This window comes from Drosophila hydei, unplaced genomic scaffold (assembly GCF_003285905.1).
Source record: "Drosophila hydei strain 15085-1641.00,03,60 unplaced genomic scaffold, DhydRS2 tig00000001-arrow-pilon, whole genome shotgun sequence".
Lineage (NCBI taxonomy): Eukaryota > Metazoa > Arthropoda > Insecta > Diptera > Drosophilidae > Drosophila > Drosophila hydei.
In genome coordinates this window covers 123,501-138,095 of record NW_022045643.1, presented here as the reverse complement: position 1 = coordinate 138,095, position 14,595 = coordinate 123,501, and the positions used below count along the sequence as shown (strand labels likewise).

Below are 14,595 nucleotides of genomic sequence, written 5' to 3'. Positions count from 1 at the left end.
TATAATATATTTGTTTTATTTATTTTCTGCTTTAAAACTCAATGCCAAATGGATAGTACTTGTGATTGAGACCCTTGATCAAATTTAAAGGCACATATCGCTCGCCAGTATGATAGCCATCCAGTAAGCATCTCTCCTCCTCCGTCAGCTCGAAGTCGAAAATATCGAAATTCTCAGTAATGCGACCAACATTCGAGGATTTTGGTATGGGTAGCACGCCTAATTCCACCTGTAGAAAGAGTAAAAAGTCAAGCAGTTAGATGGAATAATTACAAATCAATGAATTTTAAAGTAAACTTGAATTCCTAAACATGGAAATATCTTAGGATTAGGCCAGTGGCCATCAGAACTTATTCTACTAAATATACCAAATAACGCAGCACAACTTGTGGTGTTGTCTTTTTGTATTTCTCAGCTATGGCCTTCACTTTGGATGCGTAGAGAAAATCGGGCTTCTGCTCTTCCGGATTTGGTCTACCCAGTGGTGTGTATGCCGTTAAAGTTACGTCGTGTTTCTTGCAGAAGGCCGTCAATTTTTTCTGGTTAATTGCTGGGGAGCATTCGACTTGATTGGTCACCGGCTTGATTTCACAATTCTCGATAATGCGCAATAGTTGCTCGCTGTTGAAATTCGATACTCCAATGCTGCGCACAAGGCCACTTTTAACCAATTTTTCCATTGCCTTATAGGTGTCCAGGTAGTCAATATCGCTCAGCTGCAGTTGACCTTCTTCATCTTTGGGTAATAGCGTTTGATCATCAATGTACTTATAGCCCACCGGCATATGCATCAAATACAGATCAATGTAGTCCATGCCGAAGTTGCTCAGCTGCTTGCGGCATGCAGTCTCAACGAGTTTGGGATCGTGATGGATGTTCCAGAGCTACAAGAATTCTATTAGTGGTTTGAACTATTATTTAAAAAATTATTCTCAATCGAGTTTCACCTTTGTAACCAAGAAAATGTCCTCGCGCTTGACAACACCCTCAGAAATCTTATCACGTATCGCTTTACCCACCTCCGCCTCGTTTTGATAGAAATATGCGGTGTCTATATGCCGGTATCCTATGTCAATGGCATGCTTTACAGCTATTTCGCCTTCATTGTTCTTGGACTGAAATTCAGTTAATATAATTACAATTAGCATAAAACATATCAAAAAGTAACTCACATTATACGTTCCCAAGCCCAAAACAGGCATTTCGTAGCCATTATTCAATTTAATTGTCGGTGCCAGCTTCATAGCTAATAAAATAATAAATCAAATTGAAAAAAAAAAGAACACAGCTCCCCAATTATTTCGCAAGCAAAGCTAATCTCTCAACAGCTGTTGACAGGCAAGAGCTTTAACATTTGCAAAAATGTTATGAACAGAGTGTACTAACATTTAATATTTACCGGCCTACCAAAACATCTGTTAATAATAAAATATAGCGATGTTACGGATTTCAAATACGGTTTCATTTTAAATACTTTCTGTTATAATTTTTTGCGCAAATTGTGACAATTATTGACAATTATATATAAAACTCAGAATTTAAGCTATTTATTTCAGACGGTTGACACTGTAACTTCGCGATATATCGCCTAAACTTTGATTTATCGATTAATTTTGATAGTGATGAAGAAATAATTGCTTGTTTATGTTTTGTTTGTATCTTCTGGTCAGCAAACTTATATATAATGGACGACAATGCAGATACGACACCAGATCTGGAGTCTTTTAATGGATATGACTTTAACAACTATACAGCGGCCGAATCTTTTATTCAAGGCCTTTCTGGAATGGTAAATCAGAGTGATGTTGAGACCATGATAAGAGCACAAAAACAAATGTGAGTAGAAACAAAGGGCAAATATAATGAATATAAATCAATTTAAACCAAATCCTTACCTTCAGGTTACAACGCTTTGAGAAGACTAATGAAATGTTGCTCAACTGCAATGCCTTATCGCAAAGCCGTTTGAAAAATGCCAGTGAAGATTTTAAGCGACATGTGAAGTTGCTAAGTGAAATGAAAAAAGATCTAGATTACATATTTCGCAAAGTGCGCATAATAAAGCAAAAACTGCAGCAGCAATATCCTGCTATATATGCAGAAGTACAGCCCCAGCGTAGCAGCTTAGCGGTGGAGGCAGAAGATGAAACGGAAAGTGCGAAAGCTGCGCAGCTGGCGGAAACAACAGAGGCGAAGCCCACGGTAGAGCCAGCTCCCAAAAAAAGTGGAGCAACAATTGAATACGTACAAATGCAGGAGGCTATCGAAAATGGTATTGTTGAGATAGAAAATGAGCTGATAAAACGTGTCTGCTCCGTCGAGACAGCCAATCCCAATGACTCGTCGGATTGTACGTCAGAAGATACTGGTTAAAGATTAGTTAATAATTAGTTTTATTTAACATATTTATCTAAACAATATTTATTATACATACTAGTGGAATATTCTGTATATGCAATAGGTTACATAATAATTTGGTACTTATATTGTTTCGGTACCTTTGAGATTATAACGCGTCCGTCATAACTTAACGATGCAAAAATCCAAGGATCTACATTACTCCATTCTGCACAGTACACAGAGTCCTCATGCTGATCGAAAGTCTGCAATAAGCCATCTGATAGCACTTTATGCCTTTCCTGCAAGCCGCCCGTTGCAATTGCATCACCACCATCAGTGCCTGGAGCCTCTGAGCTAACTGACCCTGCACAAGTCAGGAGGACCTTACAATCACTTGAACTGGATAGTATTAACTGATCATGGAATGTGTTGAACCGTACCGACCACACCCAGTGCGAGTGATCGCTGCGTTCAAAAACTGGGCCTTTGACCATGCGACAGTCCCACACTTTAAGACATCCATCATCACCACCTGTCACTAGATGACATTGTTTATTCGGATTACAGTCCAAGTCGCGCACGAACTGCCCATGTGCATCCTCTATGCTCCAAGCGCAATGTTGAGTGTCCCGCACATCGTATGCCCGAATGCTAGTATCATGCAAGGCCAAAAACTGATGTCCCTGATGATGATGCGACCATTTGCCACTGGTAAATGGTGACAAATGCTTTGTACCGCTGGTACCGCTGGTACCGCTGCTGACTTCGGCTACTACGCGAGTGGAAGCTTCTGCGCGCTGCATAACAGCCAATTTATTGCCCACCACACAGGCCAAGGTTTGCTCTTGGCTCGGATGAAATTCAACAGTCTTTACACGTTCACCCAACTCGGCAGTCTCCAGCACCTCAATCTTGGCCCATGGTATATATTCACTCTTGATGGGTTCGGCATTGTTTGAATCCCTTGAATCATTAGTCGGTAAAGTTAAGAGTGCGGCCTGCGTTAGCACCTGAGCACCCTTTTGCACGTTGTACACGGATGCCAGCAAATGTGCATCGTGTGGGCAGCTATTCAGTTTCCAAACTTCACCCAGTGCATGTTCAAAGATCTAAAAATGCATTAAAATATAAAAAATGAAAACAACAAAAAAAATCTAATTCACTTTTGACTGTATGGTGCCCTGCTCCTCGTCATATTGCAACAGGTGCAACTGATTGGTGGGCTTCAACGAATTTGTGGCTATAAAGAAGCAAACATCATTGCTTTCACCGTTTTGTGGTGTTAGAGCTCGAGCCTGCAATTCCAAACCATAAATCAAGTTATTCTCCTCCATTTAAAAATGGATTTAACGATTGGATTCTTATTAGATTGCTGAAATGAGAAACAAATTGCACATAATATTAAAATGATATAAAAAATGACCAATCCCTTTGTAGCTTAGCTGTATCATGAAACCCCTATAAACAGTTTCTTAAAGTAGTATATACATTGAAACCGTTAGATACATGTATATAAACATATGTAAATGTTCTAGTTTCAATATATCCTAAAAATCGAATCAATATATTTCATACAGTTATAGTCACATCTTAAATTATATATCCAAAAGCGAAACCATACCCAAATTATTTGAAATCAAGAAACTCTTATTTAATTTAATATGAATATAGTTAGGCGATATTTTATTAGAGATGCGCTAATAGTATTTAAATATCGAAATACTTGAAGTTTCAAGTTTAATTAATGCGTTACTAACAAAATTACAATGAAAATTAAATTTACCAGAATTGCACATCTCTCACTCCAAATAATTTATGTCATTGCAAAAATATATAAATTATTGATGTTACTGCTGTAAACTATATTTATAAATATAATTGTTTTCTTATTTGTTACTCGTTGATAGAGCAAGCTATTAGTTTATATTCAGCTGACGGAAAATACAACCCTGTGCACGCTCAAAGCAACACTGTGTTGCCTCCATCCATTTTGTTTTAGTGAAAAAAGATTCTCAAAAGTAACAGACGCGGATAACCAAAATTGACATTGCAGTATATATAGTGACACTTTTAGCATATTAAACAACTAACTAAATTCCCAGAGTGCAACGCAATGGCACAAAACATCAGCCCTGAACAGAGTGGTGCTGGTGGAAGTAGCAAACACAATGATGACTCGCTACCTATCAAAGACAATCATGCTGTGAGCAAAAGGTAAGGCGCCAAATTTTGATACATATATATGTATATAGATATACATACGTATGTTTGAGCAACACCTAAATGATTTGCATTAATTTTTGGTTTTAATTTTACACAGACTGCACAAAGAACTCATGAACCTAATGATGGCCAACGAGAAGGGAATATCGGCATTTCCAGACGGCGAAAACATTTTTAAATGGGTCGGCACCATTGCTGGCCCAATAAACACTGTGTACTCGAGCCAGACATATCGCTTGTCGCTCGACTTTCCAAATTCCTATCCGTATGCCGCGCCAGTGGTTAAATTTTTGACTCCATGTTTTCATCCCAATGTCGATCTACAGGGCGCCATTTGTTTAGATATACTCAAAGACAAATGGTCAGCTCTGTATGATGTGCGTACCATACTGTTGTCCATACAATCTCTACTGGGCGAACCTAACAATGAAAGTCCCCTAAATGCGCAGGCCGCGATGATGTGGAATAATCAAAATGAGTACAAAAAATACCTAGATGCCTTCTATGAGAAGCACAAGGATACCTAAACACCAAATAACCTACTGCGGCGACCCCTCTCACTTTCATCTATGCTCATATTGTGGCGTATTTATTAACCATTTGTATGTGTGGTGCAACAAACAACCAACAAACACAACACTACCTACACACCACCCACCCACATCTCAACCTTTATATTAGTTCATGCTGTTTTGGTACATTTGCATTTACATCTGATTTTCATTGATATATATAGGCACTATTGGATTTTTAATTTTTGAAGCAAATTAATTATATGTAATGTAATATGATATATGTATGTATTTTTTAATAATGTCTGTTTCTTTAAGCTTAAGCATGAAATTTAGTTAATTGTTTTTTTTTTATACGAATGATTTTTTGAAGTATGTAAGCGGGCGACTGCCATCAATTTTGTATTGACTTAAGGCAATTCGTGCAAGGTCCAGGCCCGACCCTCATGTGAATGTTAGCTAATTATATAGTAAACCTCCCAGATACCCACTCGCTACATATATGTATTTACTTTTAATGCAACAACAGCATCAACAGTTTTTCGACTCGATAAATATACATATATATATAAAAAACGAAGACAAATTTTAGTATTTCAAAAAGATTGTACTTTTTAAATTGTAATAAGTTGTGTTAGCTTGAAGAGTTATTGAAATCACGTATATATATATAAATATTAAAATAAAATCGAATAACTGATTAGTTCTGTCAATGGAAACGAAAATGTATATTTATACTATATATTTGTCTAACTGCTTAAGGATTAACAGGATTTTAAATGCTTGTTCAGGTGAGCAGACAACGCGGCTCGAGATCCAAAGATACGCGCACAGCGCTTGCAGCGCCACAGTTGCTTCTTATTGCCATGTCGCCTCTGGAAGTGATCCTTTAGATTTTGTTTGGTGTAGAAGCGCTGCTCACACGAATTGCACGCAAAGGCGTATTCACACTTGCTCCTGTGCACCCATTGATGGCGTGTCAGCAGAGCCTTTCGCCCATACGCCTTGCCACACTCATCACACATGTGCTTGGGACTCTCGGCTTCAATCTGCTTCACATGCTGGCGTCGCACATGATAGTTGAGGCTGCGCAGCGCAGTGTACACCTTATTGCAGTTCGGTTGGGTGCAAGCATATGTTGATCGTTCGTTCTGATGCACTTCCCGCAGGTGGGCAGCCAGCAAATTAGCTCGTGCATACGTCCTGTCGCATTTGCTGACCGTACATCTGTATGGCTGCTTGCCTTGATGCTTTTGCATGTGCGCCTCGTAGAGGGACATCTTATAAAATCCACAACCACAAATATTGCATTCTATTTTATGTCGAATTCCCAAAGGACGTTTCGAGAAGCCTGGGTGAGTGGATGTGACAATCCTTTCTTTTCCCAGAATCTCTTTTGCTGCATCGTCTTCGATTATATAGACTTCTTCCTGAAGTTAAACGAATATAATTTATATTCTTAAGTAAACTTGTTTATATGTATGTATGTCCAACACACAATATTATACACATATACATGCATATTAATGTTAATACTAAACACGTTCTTTGAATGTTTATACATATTTGTATTTGGGTATAGAAAACTAATAAATAAACAATATAATTCTGCGAAGCGTGGTCGACTAACAGGTACCTTGCCTATGCCTGGTACAAACGTTTTCTTTAATTTTTTCAATTTAATTGAAAAATGTCTCCAAGAGTGTAAAAATATAAAAACAACAAACGCTTCCGTTATTGACAAATATTAGTATTTTACAACACTGGTCGTGTAATTTACGGCCTTCGATCCTTTCCTGTGCCGGGCTCGCAAAGCTTTTCAAAGCTTCTAAAAGTGTGAACCGTTGCTATCCCAACCGCTTTCTTCACTGATAACATTTATGCAAACATATATTTAGATAAACATATATTTACATTTGTGTGCACAGATGTCTATTCTGATTATGTTCGCGCGTTCTCACGCTAATAAAATAAGCGTGCCATATAAATGCATACATATATGTGTGTCTGTATGTGTATGCGCGTGTTGTCTTCCATATCAATTATACATCTCCATGTGTGTGCACACGTACGCTCATATTAACAGTTATACATTCAAAAGTTCTGAACGCCATCAACACACATGTGATTAGATTGTGCAGACACACACCGATAAACACTAAAACTTATCAATGTGTTTATGTACTCTTGAATTTTACACTCACAATATCTTCAATTGATTCGGATGTTACGACGGACACCTCCACAGGTTGAACCTGAACAATTGATTTCTCGCCTTGTGCATGCAAACAAATTTCCACAGGGCTTGGCTGCGGGACGCTTATCGTCTTGCTTGGCAGCTCTTCCTGGTTGTTCTTGGTGTTCGTGTTTACTTCCGCAAGAAGTTTTTCGAAATTCGCAAAGGACTCCTCGCACATTCGTTGAAAGCCATAAAATCGATGCACCAATTGATAGCAGCTATCGCAGATACATCTCAGCACAATTTGTGGGCTTACTTCCTTGTCTAGTGGAGCACCCAAGAACCTCAGCCCATCACCGGCACGCATGCAGCCAATGAATTTTGCTGCCAAGTCTTTTTCCTGGTATAAATCGTAAGTGGGCTCCTCTGCACTGAGCAGGACCAAACAGGCCCGACACAACGACATTTTTCCAGCAGTAGCTTTGCTTTTATCAAGTGCGCGACGCGCGCTTTCTTTTCGTTCTGATTTAAACATCGTCAGGTTACATATACTCTACCGGCATGTTATAAATTAACATCAATTGCGACAATAACAATACATTTATGTGTGTGTGTATATGGTTTGGAGCACCCGAAATATGACGCCCGCGCCCTGCGCCTCGCAGTCTTTTACTGTGCTGGATAACAAAAGCTCGGCACTCGTTCATTAGATGCTGTTGCCGCTTCTATCAGCCTATACGAACCAAAAGAAAAAAACTGTTATGCCTCACAGGGTGCGATGGCAAATATAAAGCTTTCACAGGGTGGTCTCAAATTTGACATTTAAACTTGCCGCTAATGTATTTAAATACTTTATTCTCGCTGGAATCGCAATAAAATAAAATATATGATTTGTGACTTTTAAGTTTATATAAATTTGTGTTAAATACTATATACATACGCATGTATGTATTTACAGGCAGATATATTATTTATTAAGTACGCCTTATAGACTATCGGTTGTCATCGCAGAGCCGAGCGTTATAGATGTTGCCACCGAGGATATTGTCTCCATGGATACGTTGAGCTTCTTTTTGAAGGTTCGCAATGCATCTATGTGATATATCTGCTGATAGCCAGCTTGCTTATTTATAGATAGAGTGTACATATTTCGCTCTCCACTAGAAGTCAACAGAGTAGGCATATAATGCGGCAAGTAAAATCGTTGCATTTCTGATGAGTCGCTGCCTTCCGCATTGGCCAGCTCTTTGCTGTACGAACGATGTAGTCGCATTATTTGCACGTACTGATAGTGCGCAACGTAGAGGAATGGCTCCCGGTAAGCGAAACCAGTTGGCGCGTAAACCCAATTTAAATCATATGGGCGCGAGCGACAGCCAAATTCGTCGACAAAGACGCCGCATTCGGCAAAGCAGAGCAGGAACTCCTGACGAGAAATACGTACAGCTACAAATGGCTGACAGTTTAATGTGTGCTGCAGCGTCTTATCCGCCAGATCCACAAACTCTTCAGCCGCATAGTTATCCAGATCGATTTCATAAAACTTATCCGAGCTGACGATGGCCGAGTGGCGTGTATAAAAAATGGATGTTACGGGCGTCGCCGTATCCAATGCACGTACTGGCTTAAATTTATGCAGCTTAAGATCGTATTTCAGTATGACAATACGTGTAGATGTTGCCGCAATGGCCACCGAGTCGAGGGCATTCTCAGATTCGTTTGAAATCTGAACAAGTTTCCATTTTTCACTCACTGAACGATTGGCAAACGGCAATTCAATTACAGAGGTCTCCAACACAGGCTTATTGCAGGGAATCGAGCTTTGGCAGCGTGACTCCAGCTGCCTATAGTCGCACTGGTAGAGCTTCTCACCATTGGCGCCCACCATCATGGCCTTGGCCAGACGTGTCGATATGGACACGTAGCTAACCGACTCGATGCCTGCAATGTGTAACAAGCGCTGTGTCTCCACATTGTAGGTAAACAGACCGCTGTTGCAGCCAAATAGTAAGATTTTCTGTTCCACTATCTCGAATGCACAATTGATCTCAATGACCTCGCCGTTATGATTGTTCTGTGAGCCATTGTAAGCCAGTGTGCCCATGTACTCTCCTGTGCAGTTGCTCTCGCTGTCCAATGTGTCCAGGCTGCTGCTACAGCTCGACTCTGGTCGAGTTTCGCTGACCTCGTCGCAAGACGATACAATTGAGCTGCCACAGATGCTAGTTACGTTAGCTCGACATTTGCGATGTGATGCATCTTTGCATTCTTTGCAGCGCCAATAAGGAGAACCGGCCACAATTGGTTGTTCACAGGCCACACAATTGGCAGCATCGACTTTCGACTCTTGCAAAGCCAACTCGAAACGATGATGCGTCACTTCACTTGTGCTCTGCTGTGTTTGTGGCGATTTCAATTTTGCTTTGGTATCGGTTTGGCTTGCAGATCGTTTAATTGTCGTTGGCTGCTTACGTGGAGATCGTGGAACTGTGGCAATACTAGCTGGGCGCAGCTTAGGCTCATCTGCATCTCCATTGACTGCGCTTGACTTACGTGGCGAACGCAAAGTTGCCGTGCCTAAAGAACAAGTTAATGGTTATTACTATATTTTGTATACATTTTCTTTTCTACCTTCTATTACCATTTAATTGATCCAACTGTTCCTGCAGCATCTTGGAAAGCTTTTGCTCTCGGCGCAGTTCCTCTTTCAGGGCACGATATAGTATTGATGACTCCACATCATTCGGTGATATGTTCTCCTTGGCATGGCTGTTAGATCCAAAAATTTTATCTGCCAGAGTTTTCTTTTTCTTCGCTGACAAATCCTCCACTTTAAGCTATAATTAATATGCATTAGTTATCAAATATCATTTTAGTTTCAACAGTCAAGTTACCTGTAGATAGTCGATGAGTTTCTTGTGTTGAGCCAGCGTAGCCATTGCCTTGATGTCTCGCTGCACATAGAATTGTTCCTTTTCGGTAAGCGCATTTTGCAGCTCATCGATCTCGGTATGGAGTCCTGTTTGGACAGCCTGCAGATTCTTGACCTCGTCATGCAAATGCAGCACCTCCTCCTTGCTGTGGAAAAGCTCACTCAGTATGCGAGCATTCTCCTCCTTCAGACTAAGTAACTCGCGCTCGTAGTCTGCATTCTGCGCCTGGCAACTAGCGCTCTGCACATCCAGCTGATCCGCCCGCTCCTGGGCGCCGAATAGCGCATTCGTTTGCTCGACCAGCTGGCCCTGTTGTGAGATTAACTTCATTTGCAGCTGCTTCAAGTTCTCCTTAAGCTCTTCCAATTCAACACTAAGCATCTTAGCATGCTGCTCAGCTTGACGCTTGCCGGACTCCTGCACATTTAAATCCTTGCGCAGCTGAGTAATCTGATCGTTACGTTCGCGTAATTTTTCATGGCAGGCATCCAGCTGGGTTTGCTGTGTTTTGTTTCGCTTTTGCTCCGTCTCCAACATGTTCTCCACCTCCGTTAGCTGATTGTCAGTTATGCTGCATGCGTATTTTAGACGTTGGAAATTATCAGTCAGCTGCTTCAGCTCCGCCTGCAAGGCTTGAGTGCTTTCGCCAGCTGCTGCATTGCGTTCCCGTTCCTCTTGTAGTTCACGCTGTAGACGCTTCTGTTCTAGACCCAGACCATCGCAACGCTGCTGAGATTGATTCAGCTTTTGACGCACTTCTCTAACCTGCTGTTCCAACCTGTGCACGTTTGCCAAGTGCTCGATAACCTCTGATTTACACTTCATGCGCTCCTCCTCAGCTTTCTCCCACATGCGATGCTCTTTCAGCACATCTCGCTTGCTGGTTGCCAGCTCAGCTTTTAATTCATCAATCCGTGCATCACGCTGACGGAACTCATCTTGTGTGGATTTCTGCTTACGTTGAGCCTCTTCACGTTCATTCTGCGCTTTCTTGACGCGTTCTTCCGTCAATTCCATGCGCCGTGCAAGCAGCTTCTTCTCTGCAAGCGCCTCCTCCAGTTGCTTTTCCACCTTCCAGAGTGACAAATTGGCCGTTCGTGCTGCCTGACGTTCTACAATCATTTGTTCTCTCACTGCAGCTAATTTATCTTCTAGCTTCTCATTCTGACGCTCGAGCATGTCGCCCACGGCAGTGTTAGCAGCACCCGAATGGCCCTTCATGGGCGATAAACTTTGCTCATTGAAACGTTCGAGCATTCTTTCCAGTTTTGAAACTAGTTCCTGAAGCTGATCTGCGCGGGTCTTTTGCACAGATTCAGCATCCTTGGCAGCCACCAAATCGGCACGCAGCTGATCCTCAATAGCATGCAGCTCCGTCAAAGAACCAGGCGCCGTTTCGTAAGGCGAGGCTTGAGATGCGAGCGATGATTCCGCCAAGTTGCAACGACACTCAGCCAGCTGTAAAATTGAAGAGAATTATAATAAAATGTTTTCAAATATTTATTAAAAGCAAGATATACCTGTAGCTCTCGATCCAAACGCTGACATTCTGCCTGTACTTCATCAAATTCTTTTTTAGTGTGACTTAACTGCGCCTCTAGAGAAGTTTTGGCTGCGCGGAGCTCGTTGTTTGCGCTTATCTCACAATTGAGACGCTGCAGTATATCCTCGATGCTGCGCTCTGTCGCATTTTTAGCTTCTTGGTTTGATTTACTTGAGCTGATTGATTCATCCAACTCCGTGCGAATATTTTGCAGCTCGAAGGTCATGCGACGGTGAGTGTCCTGTGATTCACGCAGCTTTTGGCGCAGCTCTAAAAGCTTTTGTTCATAGGTCTCTGTTAGATGTTTTCTTTGCTTCTCATGATTCGTATCGGCTTTAACGCTCTGTTCTTTTAATTGCTTTAGCATATCCTTGTAGTTCTCCAGTTTGTCTCGAAGATGTTTACATTCATCAGTTTTGGCATGAAATTCTAGCTCTCTAGCCTCCAACTTTTGCACCGTGCAGGCTAGCTCTTGTTTTTTCTCCGCTAGCTGCTTCTCATATCTTTGTTCGGATGAAATTTTTGCCTCCTCGTACTTTTGTCGATTCAGGCGCAACAGATCTGTGATAGTGGCTTCTTTTTTCGACCACATTTCTTCGTCAATTTTCGCTGAGCTCTGCAACGTTTTGATTTGGGTTTTACAGCTGGCCAGCTCCATGGTCTTTTCCTTAATTATGTCCTGGAGTTTTGTGATTTCCACTTTGGCCTCAAGCACTACTTGCGATGAACCATCACTCTGCTTAACAGTTTGCTGTGCCTTAACCAATTCCTGTTTCAGTTTAAGAATTTCCCCTTCACGTGATTTCAACTTTTGTTGCAGAGTTCGCAGCTTTTCCTGTAGCTTAGTGCGTACTGTATCCGAAGCATCGGCTGTACTGTAATCATTTTCTAAATGAACAAAACTGTAGCCGATAAAAGGCAAATCCTTGCCACTAAAATCATTAGACTTCATGTTCGAAGTCAATGACTTTTTGGTTTGCGGTTCACGTCGCGCTTTATGCCGTATTCCGTCCTCGAAGTTGGATATATCGTCGTCCGACTTAATTGTAGGTATTATAGGAGGCACCTGCGAACGAACTGTACTCCACTGGATGCTTTCGAAGAATGGATGTTTAACAATCTGCTCGTACGAAAGACGATTCGTTGGATTGGTGACCAACGACCCGATCAAATGTTTCAAATTACTTGAAATCTTCAGATCACTGGGAAAGCTAACTATTTTCTTCAAACGGCTATCCTCGCAGTGAGAAAGTATTTTTGAATATGTTTCGTGTACGTTATCCTCATGGAATGGCGTTATCTCACATATGAGCTCATAGCCAATTATACCCATGGACCAATAATCGCAGCTTACCTGTTTAATAAATTAAAGAGTTAATTTACAAAGGGATGCACTAAACATACTCGCAACTGAAATATGACAAATCTTTTCTTAAGCCAAGATTATAATCCTTCATATTTCATTTGCAGTTGCATTAAATCATATGAATCATACAGTCGCACTCACGTCATGCATAGATTTTGATAGCTTATACGTTGATATGGTTTGTAAAAGCTCCGGTGCTATATAGTCTGGTGTACCAACTGGCGATAGACTTAATACATGACCATCTCGGTCCAAGGCAGCTGCATTGCCAAAGTCAGCCAATTTGATGTGACCAAACCGATCGATTAAAATGTTTTCTGGTTTTATGTCTCGATGGACATAACCCATGGTATGCAGAGTATGGAGAGCCAGCGTTAGCTCGGCCAAATAAAAACGAGCCATATCCTCGTCAAATGGACCGTGACGTGACATTAGGCTCAGAAGGTCGCCTCCTGGGAGATATTCCATGATCAAATACAGGTTATCATTGTCCTGCGAACGTTATCCAATATATATATATATATATATATATGTATATATATAAATCATTGTTAGAAAGAAACTTACCTGGAAAGCATACTGTAAATTGGTCAACCACTCAGAGTTACGTTGAGACATTATATCGCGTTCTACTTGCGATGTGGTCACCATCGATTTCTTGATCTTTTTCATGGCATAAACATCGGATGTTTGGCGCTCGAGTACCAAATGGACATTGCCGAAATAGCCTTTGCCAATGAGGGCCTTGATAACAAAATCATCGGCGTTTACGCGCAGCTGGCGCGTTTCCTCAACAATAGGACGAACTGGAGCAGCAAAGCGTTATAAATGGTATACCAAATTTATCTAAATAGAGAACTTACATTTATTTACAAATTCGGCTATGTTGCGGTCGCGCTTCTTAAGAGTCTCTTTGTCGCACTCATTATACAGCAGGCAGAATGCGTCTAGCAAACCCTCCCGACAGATGGCCTCTGCGACAGCTGCACTTGCGGTATTTAAAGGCACAACGCTTCGTCTCAAAGCGCTTGTTGAAGATTTTTGCACGGCGCCAACTCCTTTACCAAGTATTAGATTGTTGAGTCGCGTAGTACGCACACTAATTGGCTCGCGTTGTGGCGGCATATTGATTTGTGTGTAGTTAAACAATATTTTAATAGCTACATGCAAAGTGTTTACTTAGCTGATGCCGTCGACAAAAATCAAGCGACGCGTTGTTAAGAATCGAACGTTTTGAATGTTAAACGCGGTGACAAACGCAGGGTTGCATGCTCATCAGCCAGTGTTGTCGCTTGTAAAGTAATTTTGTGTAGGTGATTATATTTTGATTATGAGCTATTTATAAGTAATTATTGAAAAACCATTAATAATCTGTTGTTTTTAAAAATGCAACCTATTTATGTTTAGCTTACAAAATATTATCATCAATATGTAAATGGTGTGTAATCATTTTATGTTATGCATCCCCAGTTTTCGCCGTTTAACAACACTGTATTTGG

General features: G+C 41.0%; 6 protein-coding genes across 8 annotated transcripts; 2 read left to right on the top strand and 4 right to left on the bottom strand.

Annotated features, from left to right (window-relative positions):
- Window positions 1-17: 17 nt before the first annotated feature.
- LOC111595047 (aldo-keto reductase family 1 member B1) lies at window positions 18-1,455 on the bottom strand. 2 transcript variants are annotated; one of them, XM_023308574.2, is made up of 5 exons: window positions 1,387-1,455; window positions 1,173-1,246; window positions 948-1,115; window positions 369-884; window positions 18-229 (listed from the first exon to the last, which is right to left on the bottom strand). In XM_023308574.2, the coding sequence occupies exons 2-5, from the start codon at window positions 1,242-1,244 to the stop codon at window positions 32-34; spliced, it is 954 nt and encodes a 317-aa protein (XP_023164342.1). In that variant the 5' UTR covers window positions 1,245-1,246; window positions 1,387-1,455; the 3' UTR covers window positions 18-31. The 2 variants fall into 2 exon arrangements, with proteins under 2 accessions (XP_023164342.1, XP_023164343.1); XM_023308575.2 differs by lacking the exon at window positions 1,387-1,455 and having other exon boundaries at window positions 1,173-1,337.
- A 75-nt stretch (window positions 1,456-1,530) lies between these two features.
- On the top strand, window positions 1,531-2,436 carry LOC111595048 (kxDL motif-containing protein CG10681). Its single transcript, XM_023308576.2, has 2 exons — window positions 1,531-1,836; window positions 1,902-2,436. The coding sequence occupies exons 1-2, from the start codon at window positions 1,685-1,687 to the stop codon at window positions 2,371-2,373; spliced, it is 624 nt and encodes a 207-aa protein (XP_023164344.2). The 5' UTR covers window positions 1,531-1,684; the 3' UTR covers window positions 2,374-2,436.
- Window positions 2,414-4,203, bottom strand: LOC111595046 (EARP-interacting protein homolog). 2 transcript variants are annotated; one of them, XM_023308573.2, is made up of 3 exons: window positions 4,124-4,203; window positions 3,504-3,712; window positions 2,414-3,449 (listed from the first exon to the last, which is right to left on the bottom strand). In XM_023308573.2, exons 2-3 carry the CDS (start codon window positions 3,672-3,674, stop codon window positions 2,463-2,465), a joined length of 1,158 nt encoding a protein of 385 aa, XP_023164341.2. In that variant the 5' UTR covers window positions 3,675-3,712; window positions 4,124-4,203; the 3' UTR covers window positions 2,414-2,462. The 2 variants fall into 2 exon arrangements, with proteins under 2 accessions (XP_023164341.2, XP_023164340.2); XM_023308572.2 differs by lacking the exon at window positions 4,124-4,203 and adding an exon at window positions 3,962-4,034.
- A 103-nt stretch (window positions 4,204-4,306) lies between these two features.
- Window positions 4,307-5,622, top strand: LOC111595050 (ubiquitin-conjugating enzyme E2 C). The gene is made up of 2 exons (XM_023308577.2): window positions 4,307-4,554; window positions 4,661-5,622. The coding sequence occupies exons 1-2, from the start codon at window positions 4,454-4,456 to the stop codon at window positions 5,088-5,090; spliced, it is 531 nt and encodes a 176-aa protein (XP_023164345.1). The 5' UTR covers window positions 4,307-4,453; the 3' UTR covers window positions 5,091-5,622.
- A 21-nt stretch (window positions 5,623-5,643) lies between these two features.
- LOC111595085 (RB-associated KRAB zinc finger protein) lies at window positions 5,644-7,984 on the bottom strand. Its single transcript, XM_023308640.2, has 2 exons — window positions 7,280-7,984; window positions 5,644-6,505 (listed from the first exon to the last, which is right to left on the bottom strand). The coding sequence occupies exons 1-2, from the start codon at window positions 7,787-7,789 to the stop codon at window positions 5,840-5,842; spliced, it is 1,176 nt and encodes a 391-aa protein (XP_023164408.2). The 5' UTR covers window positions 7,790-7,984; the 3' UTR covers window positions 5,644-5,839.
- A 186-nt stretch (window positions 7,985-8,170) lies between these two features.
- LOC111595139 (citron Rho-interacting kinase) lies at window positions 8,171-14,576 on the bottom strand. The gene is made up of 8 exons (XM_023308710.2): window positions 14,509-14,576; window positions 13,960-14,431; window positions 13,664-13,902; window positions 13,238-13,588; window positions 11,708-13,084; window positions 10,149-11,645; window positions 9,896-10,091; window positions 8,171-9,831 (listed from the first exon to the last, which is right to left on the bottom strand). Exons 2-8 carry the CDS (start codon window positions 14,219-14,221, stop codon window positions 8,240-8,242), a joined length of 5,514 nt encoding a protein of 1,837 aa, XP_023164478.2. The 5' UTR covers window positions 14,222-14,431; window positions 14,509-14,576; the 3' UTR covers window positions 8,171-8,239.
- Between the last annotated feature and the right edge of the window lie 19 nt (window positions 14,577-14,595).

Excerpts from the sequence above, each read along its gene's own strand:
- LOC111595047 (XM_023308574.2), bottom strand. The coding sequence starts at position 1,244 with ATGAAGCTGGCACCGACAATTAAATTGAATAATGGCTACGAAATGCCT. Across the intron at positions 885-947 it reads ACATTTTCTTGGTTACAAAG|CTCTGGAACATCCATCACGA; the intron begins GTGAAACTCGAT and ends GAATTCTTGTAG. Across the intron at positions 230-368 it reads AAGTTGTGCTGCGTTATTTG|GTGGAATTAGGCGTGCTACC; the intron begins GTATATTTAGTA and ends CTCTTTCTACAG.
- LOC111595048 (XM_023308576.2), top strand. The coding sequence starts at position 1,685 with ATGGACGACAATGCAGATACGACACCAGATCTGGAGTCTTTTAATGGA. Across the intron at positions 1,837-1,901 it reads ATAAGAGCACAAAAACAAAT|GTTACAACGCTTTGAGAAGA; the intron begins GTGAGTAGAAAC and ends CCTTACCTTCAG.
- LOC111595046 (XM_023308573.2), bottom strand. The coding sequence starts at position 3,674 with ATGGAGGAGAATAACTTGATTTATGGTTTGGAATTGCAGGCTCGAGCT. Across the intron at positions 3,450-3,503 it reads AGGGCACCATACAGTCAAAA|ATCTTTGAACATGCACTGGG; the intron begins GTGAATTAGATT and ends ATGCATTTTTAG.
- LOC111595050 (XM_023308577.2), top strand. The coding sequence starts at position 4,454 with ATGGCACAAAACATCAGCCCTGAACAGAGTGGTGCTGGTGGAAGTAGC. Across the intron at positions 4,555-4,660 it reads AATCATGCTGTGAGCAAAAG|ACTGCACAAAGAACTCATGA; the intron begins GTAAGGCGCCAA and ends AATTTTACACAG.
- LOC111595085 (XM_023308640.2), bottom strand. The coding sequence starts at position 7,789 with ATGTTTAAATCAGAACGAAAAGAAAGCGCGCGTCGCGCACTTGATAAA. Across the intron at positions 6,506-7,279 it reads CCGAATCAATTGAAGATATT|GAAGAAGTCTATATAATCGA; the intron begins GTGAGTGTAAAA and ends GTTTAACTTCAG.
- LOC111595139 (XM_023308710.2), bottom strand. The coding sequence starts at position 14,221 with ATGCCGCCACAACGCGAGCCAATTAGTGTGCGTACTACGCGACTCAAC. Across the intron at positions 10,092-10,148 it reads AACTCATCGACTATCTACAG|CTTAAAGTGGAGGATTTGTC; the intron begins GTAACTTGACTG and ends TATTAATTATAG. Across the intron at positions 9,832-9,895 it reads ACAGTTGGATCAATTAAATG|GCACGGCAACTTTGCGTTCG; the intron begins GTAATAGAAGGT and ends CTTGTTCTTTAG.